The sequence below is a fragment of the Salvia miltiorrhiza genome, chromosome 1 (genome assembly GCF_028751815.1).
Source record: "Salvia miltiorrhiza cultivar Shanhuang (shh) chromosome 1, IMPLAD_Smil_shh, whole genome shotgun sequence".
In the NCBI taxonomy this organism is placed as follows: domain Eukaryota; kingdom Viridiplantae; phylum Streptophyta; class Magnoliopsida; order Lamiales; family Lamiaceae; genus Salvia; species Salvia miltiorrhiza.
Genome location: NC_080387.1, coordinates 52,970,950 through 52,984,672, shown reverse-complemented (window position 1 = coordinate 52,984,672; position 13,723 = coordinate 52,970,950). Strand labels below are relative to the sequence as shown.

The 13,723-nt window shown below is 38.4% G+C and overlaps 1 protein-coding gene and 2 long non-coding RNA genes across 4 annotated transcripts; 2 read left to right on the top strand and 1 right to left on the bottom strand.

Annotated features, from left to right (window-relative positions):
• The first annotated feature begins 2,936 nt into the window (after positions 1 to 2,936).
• On the top strand, positions 2,937 to 6,675 carry LOC130992213 (ATP-dependent zinc metalloprotease FTSH, chloroplastic). The gene is made up of 5 exons (XM_057916767.1): positions 2,937 to 4,456; positions 4,896 to 5,142; positions 5,234 to 5,417; positions 5,898 to 6,069; positions 6,345 to 6,675. Exons 1-5 carry the CDS (start codon positions 3,191 to 3,193, stop codon positions 6,564 to 6,566), a joined length of 2,091 nt encoding a protein of 696 aa, XP_057772750.1. The 5' UTR covers positions 2,937 to 3,190; the 3' UTR covers positions 6,567 to 6,675.
• Positions 6,676 to 7,372: 697 nt separating this feature from the next.
• Positions 7,373 to 9,238, top strand: LOC130993568 (uncharacterized). The gene is made up of 2 exons (XR_009091706.1): positions 7,373 to 7,585; positions 8,550 to 9,238. It is a non-coding gene; the product is annotated as an uncharacterized LOC130993568 (long non-coding RNA).
• LOC130993487 (uncharacterized) lies at positions 7,782 to 9,370 on the bottom strand. 2 transcript variants are annotated; one of them, XR_009091679.1, is made up of 3 exons: positions 9,235 to 9,370; positions 8,986 to 9,118; positions 7,782 to 8,903 (listed from the first exon to the last, which is right to left on the bottom strand). It is a non-coding gene; the product is annotated as an uncharacterized LOC130993487 (long non-coding RNA). The 2 variants fall into 2 exon arrangements; XR_009091680.1 differs by having other exon boundaries at positions 8,986 to 9,137; positions 9,235 to 9,353.
• Positions 9,371 to 13,723: the final 4,353 nt, after the last annotated feature.

Sequence of the window (13,723 nt, the reverse complement as noted above, 5' to 3'; positions counted from 1 at the left end):
ATCTATATCTTTATATATATAAAAGCACAATCATTTTTAAAAATAGTACGTTATATTTTCCCGTAAAAAATTATCTTATTGTTTTTGGAAATAATTTTTTATTTCTATTTTTTTTATTCATTTCGTCTACTCTAGATTATAAAGATATATTTTATTATATTTTTTTTCTATTGATACAATTAATCACATTTTCATAATTTTTACCGTGTAGTTCTTATTTAAAATGAAATTATAATTTAATCTATTATCTTATATGACCGAGTTTATTTAATAAAATATGTAACAACTACTCATCAACCTAACACTTGGAAAATATGTAGTACCTCCAAACTTCCAAATTAGAAGCTGCATTCAAATCCACATTCTTCAAATCTACTCTGCATTTACTGTTAACCTTCGAAAAATTTCTCGAGATATACACACATTTGGTCTGGTCCATTAAATTTTAGTTTTACTTGCTCAATAATCATACTAGTATTTTCTTGTGATAACTAATCATTCTCTCTGCTGACGAAATATTACTTGCTTAATTTCAAATCATAACTTATGTATTCTTTTGCTCCATCCGCGCCCGACTATCTTGAGACCTATTCTTTGAACACGAGAATTAAGAAAGTACTCCTTCCGTCCCATTAGAATTGACACACTTGCCTTTTTTGTTTGTTCCACTAGAATTGACACTTTTCTAAAATAGTATGTGATCCCTACATTCTCTACACACATAAAATAAGTGGACCTTACCAACTTTATACTCTCAACCCTTTATTCTTAATCTTTGTGTCCAACTCAAAAGTGTCAAATTCTAGTGGGACGGAGGGAGTAGTATTTTGTGTGTAAGTGAAAAAGTGAAAAAAGTAAATAAAGGATAAAATTTTTGCCAAATAAAAAAATGTTTCAAGATAGGTGAAACATTCAAAAACAAAAATGTCTTAAGATAGGTAAAACGAAGGAAGTATTTAATTGAAAAAGATAAAATGCAAGTAAAGATATTATAAGGACAAACGATATACTATAAAAATCAGAAAAAGAAGTAACCAGATAACCAACTCAAGATAAAAAAAAAAAAAAACCCTACTACTAGAGAAGTATTTAATTTTACTCAAAACTAAAATTGGGTTTTTGTATTTAAAAGACTCTTTAAGGACTTAACTTTAACTATCATAAAATACATAAACATAATCTATATATCTATATAATATACTACAAAAGATGAGTTTTTCCCTCCAATTTTTCTCTCTTTATTAACATTTTACAACTTTTTATTTATATTTGTGTAGGGGTGAGCATTCGGTTATTCGGTCACCGAACCGAACCGAATAACAAAAACCAAATTAAAACCGAAATATATAATTAATAATCAAATCCGAACCGAACATGTCTAAAACCGAACCGAAATATTTCGGTTCGATTTCAGTTAAAACCAAATAACCGAAATAAATACACAATATATTTTCTAAATTTTAAATAACTAGTTAACATTCAATATTCAAGATTCAAAATCCACAAAAAAAATAATAATCCAAACATAAACAAATCAGTGATGTTTGTTGATGTTGGGGGTCCAAAATTCCAAACTTCTTAACCAAAGCATAACTAAAATTCCAAAGCATCTTCTACATTTAAAGCTGACCGAGATTAAGAGTCAAAAGAAAGAGTAATTACTAACTATTTTATTGAATAATTATAAATAATCATTTTAATTTTTAAATACTATATATATATATATATTATAAAAATTATTAAATTAATTATTATTTTGGTTCGGTTTTCGGTTAACCAAATATTTTTTGATAAAAACCATAACCGAACCGAAAAACTGAAAATTTTAAAATTTAAAACCAAAACCGAACCGAAAACCAAATTAACCGAACCGAATTAGTATTTCGGTTAGGTTCGGTTCGGCTTTTCGGATTTAACCGGATTTTGCTCACTCCTATTTGTGTATGAAAATATTAATTTATTTATTATGATGCTTAGTACTCTATAATAATACTCCCTCCGTCCCAAACGAAATGTCCTGTTTTCCTTTTTGGGCTGTCTCAAACGAAATGTCATGTTTTCTTTTTTGGCAATACACACTCTCTCTATACTTAATATTTAAATAATTTCCACCAACCCACTTTATCTACTTTATACACATTTCTTAATCTCCGTGCAGAAAAGAAATACTCCCTCCGTCCGCCAAAAGTATTCCACTTTGGCTGGGCACGGAGTTTAATAAAATTGGAGATGATGTTGATGTAGTGGAGAAATGGTCCCACCACTTTATGAGATGTGTGGTTGAGATTGAATTTGGAGTGGGTTTTTTGTAAATAAAGAGTGTTTGTAAGGATAAAATATAAAGGTGGATGGTGGGACCATGACTTAAAAAGGAAAGTGAAATACTTTTTGCGGACGCCAAATATAGTAATTGTGGAATACTTTTGGCGGACGGAGGGAGTAAGACATTTCGTTTGGAACGGAGGGAGTAATAATAATGATGATGATAAGAAAGTGTAATGTCACTTTTCATTATCAAATAATTTAAATTTATTTAATAACTATAATTATCATTATACATTATACAAAGTTGAAATATACGTTTTAAATTCAAGATTTTATTGAGTAATTGATGTGGATTATTTTATTTTATTATTAAAATATATTTTAATTTTATTTAATATTTTATTATTTAAACATATTATTCAATTTCGATATTCGTCGTGCATTGCACGAATGGACGTTCTAATTAAAATAGAAGTGAAAGAATACATATTCTAAATAAATATATAAATAAAAGAACAGAAACGTAATCAAACAAAGATAAATTACGAAGCACTACTATTTCTAATTTCTAATGCAATGAGTTAACAGAAGAAAAAAAATGTATATTTTCTATCTAATTATGTTTGAGTAAACATAATTAAAATATTTTTTGTGTTTTCGAATGGGAGCAAGTGTGTATTAATGACTTCCAGTCCTTTTCTTTTGTCTTCATTCTCGAACAATCGAAGCAACCACGACTGGATAATATCACAAACACGTAGAGCAAATCCAACCAAAACTCAAATCTATGGCTTCAATTCAGCCATAACTCTACTTACATTTCTCATATTCTACCATTTTCCTTCTGCAAAAGATCCTTTTCCGACTCCCTTTAAACCCTATAAACTTCATCGCATCGCAGCAACCAATCAGCTCAACAATTTCAATGGCGTCGCCATTAACTAACCCTACCTTCTTCGGCACCCAAATCTTCATCTCCGCCCCAACTCCTAAAACAGTCCCACGAAAATTCATCGTCCCAAAATCAGTTCTCGATTCCAACAAATCGAGGAATCTCACGAATCAAGCGGCTGTCGCAGCTCTACTCTTCTCTTCCTTCACTCCGCAGGCGCTAGCGCTGGAAGTCTCTCCGCCGCCTGCTCCCACGCCGCAGGTAATTGAGGTTGAGGCCCAGAAGCCCGGTCCGTCGTCGCCATTCGGTCAAAATTTGATCTTGAACGCACCCAAGCCTCAGGCCCAGCCCGCCTCCGACCTCCCAGATGGTTCCCAATGGCGGTACAGCGAGTTCCTGAACGCGGTGAAGAAGGGGAAGGTGGAGAGAGTTAGGTTTAGTAAAGACGGAAGCACCCTTCAGCTGACCGCCGTGGACGGCCGGAGGGCCAGCGTGGTCGTGCCCAACGACCCTGATTTGATCGACATTTTAGCGATGAACGGCGTCGATATTTCTGTTTCCGAGGGCGATTCTGGAAATGGGCTCTTCAATTTTATTGGGAATTTGCTGTTTCCAATCATTGCTTTTGCAGGGCTTTTCTTCCTATTCAGACGGGCCCAGGGAGGGCCCGGAGGGCCCGGTGGGCTCGGCGGCCCGATGGATTTCGGGCGGTCGAAGTCCAAGTTTCAGGAGGTTCCCGAGACCGGTGTGACATTTGCTGATGTTGCAGGGGCTGATCAAGCCAAATTGGAGCTGCAAGAAGTGGTTGATTTCTTGAAAAACCCTGATAAATACACTGCATTGGGTGCAAAGATCCCAAAAGGTTGCCTTTTGGTGGGCCCACCCGGCACGGGGAAGACCCTCCTGGCGAGGGCGGTGTCCGGGGAGGCCGGAGTGCCCTTCTTCTCGTGCGCTGCCTCAGAGTTTGTGGAGCTGTTTGTGGGCGTGGGAGCTTCGAGGGTCAGGGATTTGTTTGAGAAGGCTAAGGCGAAAGCTCCTTGCATTGTGTTCATTGATGAGATTGATGCTGTGGGGAGGCAGAGAGGGGCAGGGCTTGGTGGTGGGAATGACGAGAGGGAGCAGACCATTAACCAGCTCTTGACTGAGATGGATGGATTCACTGGGAATTCCGGTGTTATCGTACTGGCTGCAACGAACAGGCCGGATGTTCTTGATTCCGCGCTGTTGAGGCCCGGGAGGTTTGATCGACAGGTCACTGTGGACAGACCTGATGTTGCTGGCAGAGTCAAGATTCTTCAGGTCTGTGACTGAACTCTCTTTTAGGTTTACAGCTCTGCATTTAGGGTTTTGTTTACTATAAATTGTGTAGCGATCTTTAATTGATACTATAACCAGTGTTTGTAGTAGTTTGTGAATGCTATGATGTAGATTTTCTTGAGGGTTATGTATTGATTAGAGTTGATTTCTAACAGTATTTTGGAATGCTATGACATGTAGATTTTCTTGAGGCATTGGTTAGAGTAAATTTCTAACAGTAGTTTGTGAATGCTGTGATGTAGATTTTCTTGAGGTTTATGTATTGATTAGAGTTGATTTCTAACATTTGGGTTGTGTCTGATCCAATACTCCTCAAACATGTTACTACTAACTGGTAGCAGATTTTCTGAGTTTTATTGGTCATGTGAGCAAAAGAGACGGTTGTGCATAGTCTTATTGGGATCATTTTTCTTGAAATTAGGTGCATTCCAGAGGAAAGGCGCTTGCGAAGGATGTGGACTTTGATAAGATAGCAAGGAGGACACCAGGTTTCACTGGAGCTGATTTGCAGAACTTGATGAACGAAGCAGCCATTCTTGCAGCACGTCGTGACCTCAAGGAGATAAGCAAGGATGAGATATCAGATGCTCTGGAGAGGATCATTGCTGGACCTGAGAAGAAGAATGCCGTCGTATCTGATGAGAAGAAAAGGCTGGTGGCTTATCATGGTATGAAAGCATATTGGGGATTCGTCTTTTGCCTGTGATGTTACTTCTATTGGTTACTTAACTGCAACTGTCTTTGTGTTTATGTTTGTAGAGGCTGGGCATGCTTTGGTTGGTGCCCTGATGCCGGAATATGATCCTGTCGCAAAGATCTCCATCATTCCTCGTGGCCAGGCTGGTGGACTCACCTTCTTCGCACCAAGTGAAGAAAGACTTGAATCGGGGTTGTACAGTCGAAGCTACCTAGAAAATCAGATGGCGGTTGCTTTGGGTGGAAGGTCAGTTTTTCATTCCGAGTCCTTGGAAAAATCTATGTTTAAGTTTGATGTATAAGGTGATCATAAACTGTTTTGGATTATAAAATATTTGAATTTAAATACATTTGAGGTGGTTTCATATTTGATGATAAGATGTCGACAGCTCCTCCGAAATGCAGAGATGATATGATATTTTCATGCAGTATGCTTGAATTGGATGTTCTATAGGTTGTAATCATTCTCAAGAGCTTATCTACATATGGTTTCAATCCTTTGGCGCGATTGTGATCCATAATCAAAGAATTTGTTTAATCTGGCATTGTAGATGATATAAATCTGTGCTTGATTAGTACAAGCTAATATGAGATTTCAATTCTCGAGTCACAGAAAAGAACATCAACTCAACTAATTAGTGTTGAGATGTCAAGAAACCATTATAGATTTCTTTTTTACCGCTTGATCTTAAGTTGTTCGTTTCCTTGTTTCTCTTTTGTCTTACAGAGTTGCAGAAGAGGTTATCTTTGGACAAGACAACGTGACAACGGGGGCATCCAACGACTTCATGCAAGTTTCTAGGGTCGCAAGGCAAATGGTCGAGCGATTTGGGTTCAGCAAAAAAATTGGACAAATAGCCATTGGCGGACCCGGTGGAAATCCCTTCCTCGGACAATCGGTACCTCCTATTCTTGCAACATTTCTTTGTAGGGATGTTTATTGGGCCAACCCTATCGGATTATCATGCTAATTGGTTTGAGTTAGAAATTTTCAGTCATAATCCTCATTTTTTCTTGGTCTAATTGGACAAACACGTCGGTTTCATGCTTGATTGACATCTCTAGGGCCAGTCTATTCGGGCCAACCCATCAGTTTTGGGCTGAATTAACGCCCCTTTAGTTTTTGGTATTACATTGCTTCTTGATGATTGAAACACATCGTGTTTAACTACAGATGACAACCCAGAAAGACTACTCGATGGCGACTGCAGACATTGTAGATGCAGAGGTGAGAGAGCTCGTGGACAAAGCGTACATAAGAGCGAAGCAGATAATCACGACCCACATCGACATCCTTCACAAGCTGGCGCAGTTGCTAATGGAGAAAGAAACTGTGGATGGGGAAGAGTTCATGAGCCTCTTCATCGATGGTAAGGCCGAGCTGTTTGTGGCATGATTTGGTCTTTTCCCATTTGAGATTTGTATATTTAGGTCTACATATTAACATTTGTAAAATTATACATATTTGAGTAAGAAATGAATACACTTACTTGCATTTAGCCAAACTGAACTCGTATTCATTAACTCTCTTATAGCAAATGGGGTTGGTTCATTACGGAGCACTTGAGATCCTCTATCTGCACTTTATCTTGTCCACTTGTTTTCGTATCGTGGCGAAAAGAAATAGATCAAGTCAATTGGGACGGAGCCAATATATTTTAAGAAAATAACATACCCTTTTTGTAATAGTAATGATTTCTAATGGTTCGACCTGAATCGGATCTTGCTAGGCTAGATTCAAATCCAATTTTTTGTTTCGTAAGTCCAGATCAAATACATTAGGTTTAGAAAATAAGACTTATGTTTAAATTATTTAGAGCCTCGGATCAACGGACAACGGATTTGGACCCTAGTTTATCTTTTTCCTCTTTCAAAATGATGTAAAAAGCATCCAAATGTAGGTCAGTATTACACCATAAAAATCATTACCATTATTTAGATTTTAGAGTAAGTCATAACGTTAAAATATTAAAACTATTCAAGTGCCAACATTACACGTCTCCCATATTAATTAAAAACCAATTACTCTTTGATACAGCTTGCTTACTTAAATTACTATAATTATGATGTGTGAATAATTGAAGTCCCGTTTATTTAATTATAAAGTCAGAAAGAGAATTACTAATTGGTTATATATATGCTCAAGTATTTTTATATTACTAAACATGCATCACACTAAATTTTAGTAAATTGAAACAATCACACTCCACCATTAATTTTATAACTTTCAACATATACATTACTTGTTATCTACAATTACAAATAGACAATAATTGGTGGCATATCCCATGGTCCACGATGAAAAAAAAGATTTTATTGAGATATCTTCTTCGTTACCATCCTCAAACATTCAAACTGTGACAACTTTGACAGTTAAACTATACCTTATCAACGATTATTATTAATAGGGTTAGGGTGCGTTTGAAAACTTGGTTGAGTTAATGACATTTTTCCAAACTCAAGAAAAGGTTGCTGGGTTTGGCCAGCAAAGCTAAATAAGCTCAGTGTTTGATAGCACCATGTTATAAGCGCGAAAAAGTACTGAGGTTGTTTGATATCACATGCTGTCTTCATGAAATAATAGCAAAAGGTCCAAAATATCCTTAAAAACATTACTGAATTAATCCTATTTTATTAACCTTTCATAATTAAAAAGAAAAAGAAAAAGAAAAAAACCCTTTCACCACCCACCCACCAGTCACCACCATCACCGCCCAAGAGAGTGAAAATATTAAAAAATCTCTCGTCCACCAAGCAACCCACTATTATGTATTTATCTTTTTCTTCTTCTTTTTTCCTTGATTAATCCTCCGCTCCAAAATTTGTTTGCATTAACAATAATCAATGTCACAAAGAACTCTCCCTCAAGAGAGTGGAAATTTGCATAAATTGATACCTCAACAAAGTTACAGCAATTTGTGAGATTTCGCGATGGTGAAGAAAAAAGCTGTTGTTGTCCGACTGTAACAAATGGGGGGAGACCGGTGATGGCGGCTTTCGCTGCTGCTCGCCGAAGAGAGGGGAAGTCGAGGAAGTACTGAGGCTGACCGGTGGTTGCTCTCGCCGAGAAGGGGGCGGCGCCGCTTGTGCGTATGAGTGTTCTGATTTGGTGTGTGTGCGTGATTCTCCAAAGAGGAAGAAGAAGAGAGAGATGGATGAATTGGGGGCAATTTTGTGAAAAAAAAATGAAACTTGAAACTCCATATTAGCTAACTAGGGGGGAGCATCGGTTGTGTTTCCTTGAGAAAACGAGGATTTAGCGCCGGGCCTGCCCCTTTACATGGGCTTGCTTGTTTAATTTACTTGGAAATCAAACACGATTTTAGCCCAGTAAAGGAAGTAATACAACCATAACAAGGAAATCAAACTGGCCCTTAAGGTGCGGAACTCCTGAAATAGACACTCTTAGAGCGTTGACCCTCTCATTCTCGACCTTGGTGCAAAAATCTCTCCCATAGTCTAGATAGAATAAGAGTGCATTTAAACTCATAGTGATAACGGCTGTTTGACACCGTTTCTTTTATTTATTTATTTTGAAGTGGGTCCCACGTCATCCCCTTCATCGGCTTTACCAGAATCTCGAAGCTCAGCTTCTGCCCCTCCGCGTCGAATCTCTGAGATTCCACCTCGGACCAAACTCCGATGATTTCCATCTTCTTTGGATCCTCCAAGATCATCGGTGTTCCCTTGTCGGCGTACGCGTGCGCGATGTATCTTGTTATGGCCCTTGATTCTACGGTACTCCAACCAATTAGATTATACAAAATGAAAATCAATTTTTATTTTGAGAAAATGATGAATTGAAGAATCTTTACCGAAGAGCTTGAGATCGCCGTCTGCAACAAAAGACACATACTCGTCAGACTAGAGAGAGAGAGAGTTGACGAGCTTAATTACGTGGAGTGAGAGGAAGGGCTCCTTCTTACGCTGGCAGGTTGATAAATTCACCTGCATCAGTTCTTGATTACTGCTAATTGCAGTGAGATAATTGAGCATAAATAATTGGCAATGCTAAAACAAATGTATGTTGCATTTACAGTAGAATTATACACATATCTATTTACCTGATTCCAGATCATGTAGCGAAGATGAGCACCGTTTGATATTTCTCCGGTGGGGAGATTAGATCCATGTCGAAACCGCTACCGACCGCCGGACTCAATTCGACAACATCGCCTTTCTGCAGCCCGCAAAGGAGCTCCGCCGTGAAGCCGACGATGGGTTTTACCAAAAATTCGAACACGCCGCTGGAGGCGGTTATCGACGGAGGCGACGAGATGGCGAGGACCATAGGTCTGACGCGGCGGTCCTGGAGGCGGAGATGCAAGTACTGACGCGGCGGTTCTAGAGGCGAAAAAAAAATAAAGAAAACGGCGTCAAACAACCATTATCACTATGAGTTTAAATGCACCCTTATTTTGGACTATGAAGGAGGTTTTTGCCCCAAGGTCAAAATGGGGGGTCAACGCTCTAGGGGTGTCCACTTCAGGGGTGGATCCGCACCTTAACCTTTATTAATATAAAAAAAAAGATTATTATTAATATTATTATATCATTTAACTATTATTCACGTGATACCCACTACTTCAGAACTCATTTTAAATTTATAAAATATTCAAGTAATCAAATATTATAGTTATCGGACACCTATCCATAAACACTACTCCTTGTGACCCGATAAAGGTGATAGTTGGATTTGAGTAAAGATTGAGTCTCACACCTTTTGTAAATAGTGGGAGAAAAAATTTGTGGGGTCATTTTCAAATAAGAATAGGCCACAATTTTCAGAGACATCACTACAAAAAAACGCCGAAATACCTGCGGAAATTACCGGTGGCACAACGACGACAAACAAGGTGACCCACCTTTTTAAATTTACCGACGGCATTGTCGCCACCAGTATTTATCAAATAATTTAATTTTAGTTTAATTTTAATTGGCATTATATATTATCGGCGGCAACGCCGTCGGTAATTACCGGCGGCGTGTTGCCGCCGCTATTTGTTGAATTAAAATCTCGCCCTTCCCTTCCCAGATCCCCTTTTCACGCAAAACACCCCCCCTCCCTGCTCCCTGCCGCACCCCCCACCCCCAATCGCCGATCCGCCTCGTCCCACCCCCAATCGTTGCCGCCGTCGAGCCACCGCCGCCAGCCAGCCACCCCTGCAGGTCCTCTTTCTCTTTCACTTTCACATCTCATTTTCTCTCTTTATTGTCTCAGTTCGACGACGCCGCTGCCGCCACCGCTCCGCCGCCAACCACTACCGTACGTTCTCGTTCTCCCTATTTTATTTGTTTATTAATTATTTGGTTATAATATAATTAATGTCAATTAGATTAATTTTAATTAATTTATAATATGTGAAGTATGATTAATTTTAATTAGTTAGACTAATTTTAAATTTGTTTTTACTATTATTTTGTTAAAATCTAATTAATGTTAATTAGATTAATTTTAAATTTATTTTTATTATTATTTTGTTAGAATCTAATTAATGTTAATTAGATTAATGTTAATTAAATTAAAGTTTGATTAATTATAAAACATGATTAGTTTTAAGTATGAATTTGTTAGAGATTTATTTATGTTAGATAATTTTGTTAAATTAAGTATGATTAATTGAATTTTAAGTATGATAGTATATGTTTATGATGAAATGATATGCTATTATATGATCTTCTCCCTTTGTGATAGAAATTGATTATTTCTTAAGGATCTTCTCCCAACAAATGATTGTTTTTAATTTAATTACTTTATTTTTTATGGCTTTATATGTATTGTATTGTTTCGACAATGGGGGGCCGGGTAGACCTAGTATAGGCTTAGTAAATTAGGACCACTATGGTCACTATAGCTGCTGGTAGAGTCGAGCACTTGATAGTTAGGATAGTGAGGTTATGTTGTCAAAATTTCGTTTGATTCAAGTAATTTATGATCTTTTATTTATTTTTTTCAATTAGAATTTGCAAGAATGAGTGATAATCGTATGTGGATGTACGCGAGATACAATGATCGTTCTGCATTTGAAACGGGGTTTGAGAGTTTCCTTGAGTATGCGATAAATCAAACGGCGTACACAAATGGAGAAGATAACATTAGGTGCCCGTGTAAGAAGTGTAAGAATGCAGCCTTTTTATCTGTACCTTCAGTCAGAGAACATATTAGTAGGCGTGAATTTGTCCTCAATTACACAACCTGAGTTTATCACGGGGAAGCACCGATGTATATGCCGACAGAACATGCTGGACCTAGTAATTACCAAGTAATGGATGAGGATGATGGGTCATACAATAACTACGAAAGGATGGTGCATGATCATGCTGGACCTAATAATTACAAAGATCTTCCAAATCTGGAGGAGCCGCCCAATCCTGACGCTCAACAGATTTATGATATGTTGAACGCAGCCGATAATCCATTGTACCCATCCCGTGACACTTACTCACAGTTATCCTGGGTGACTCAATTCATGAGCATAAACGCTGAAAACCACATGTCAGAGAGATGCTACAATAAGTTGTCGTTGATGTTTAAAACGGCTTTACCGAAAGATAACAACTGTCCAGAAGACTTCTATAGTACGAAGAGAAATCTGCATGAGTTTGCCGGTAGAGAAGATCGATTGTTGTGTTAATAATTGTATGCTGTATTGGGGGGACGATAGTGAGTTGCACAATTGTAACTTCTGCGGCGAGTCACGATATAAGGAGACACGGTGTACATCTGGAAGATTGCGAAAGAAACATGTTCCCGCTAAACAGATGCACTACTTTCCTTTGACGCTCCGACTGCAGAGGTTGTTTGCATCTGCAGTAATAACCGAGAATATGTGTTGGCATGTGACTTCAACAGACGATGGGGTTATGCGCCACCCGGCAGACTTTTCGACATGGAAACACTTGAATTCAGTTTATCCTGAATTCGCTCAAGAGACCAGAAATGTGAGAGTAGGCCTCTCTACAGATGGTTTTGCCCCATTTCCACAATCAGGACGTCAATATTCGTCTTGGCCGGTAATTGTCACACCATATAACTTGCCTCCGTGGTTGTGCATGAAAGAACAATTCATGTTCCTCACAGTTCTCGTGCCTGGGCCATCTAACCCAAAGATGAAGTTGGACGTATTCTTGCACCTACTGATACAAGAGTTGAAATATTTGTGGGACGTAGGTGTGAACACTTACGACGTATCTGTGAACCAAAATTATTCTCTCACAGAAAGATGAGAGAATAGATGTAAGTGTTTAAGTTTAATCAAATATTAATACATAGTGAAATGTATTTATTTTTCTAACAATTATGCATTGTTATGTATGAATTAGGCGGAGATTCGTCGCATTGCGGTTGAGACAGGACAAGAGGACCAAGTCGATGAGGTATACTTCGAGGTCGTACACCCCGACAGGTCACGACTCTACGGCACTGGAAGTGCCGGTCGGAGCTAGGTTAGTAGGGGGTCTACTCACAACACTGGCGCTTCTGGAATGTCTCAGCAGCTGTATGAGACACGGATCTCCACGCTGGAGGAGCGACTGTAGAAAGCTGAGGAGGACATGGCTTCTGAACGAGCGGAACGTCAAGCCCTCCTTGAGCGGATGGCTATGATGGAGCAGTATATAAGGCAGACGGGTCAGCTACCTCCATCCCCTACTCATGATGACGATGATGATAATGATTAGGTCTATGATCCCTGGTCCATCGTCTTGACTTTTATATATTTATATTTTGTTGAACTAGTTATTTCATGCATGTTTTGAAACAACATTACACTTGACACTTTGTTTTATACATTTATGTTTTATTAAACTATTTATTTCATGTTTAGAAACAACATTGCATTTAATTAACATATGCAAATGAATTCAAAATACATTCCAATTACCAAATTAAAATACTTATGATGTATAAACTAGATTGACAACATATTCTAATGTTATGAATGTATATGATATTGTATATTGAAGTAGACTTTAAATGAATTAATAGGTACTAGATATATCAATAATACGAGTGTTCTGTGTTGGGGATGGATCCAACAATTACGGATAAGGACGTCGGGGTCGTCCGGTACGATGGGCACTAGCAACCTGAAACACGAACAACGTTAGAGCCTTCCTTGGAGCACCGGTGGGGGTGTCGATGGAAGGGCCTCCGACGCTCAAGTCAGTAAACAATATTAATAAAAATCGTATTGAAAGCAATTGAAAGTAAATGAAAGATTAAATCGGGTCGATCTGGTCGACGGAGTTGAAGGCGATTGAGCAATGAGCAAAGGTCGTTGGGTCGTCTCGGTTGATCTGATCACCGGAAAACCTAAAGCTGAGAGCGTGGAGGCAGAATAGTGCGTGAGGGGAGAGAAGAGCGAGAGAACGTGTTGGAGTGCGAATGATTGTGTAGGTCGAATGACCTAGTAAGTTGTTATTTATACCGCGATGGCCTGACGGCTAGGGTTTTGCTGGCACGTCCCTTTAAGCCCTGGTCGTTCCGATATTTTGGGGATCGTATCCCTGACCTCGTTCCTTTCTTTCTCCCCAAGTCGCTGCCCTTCTAGG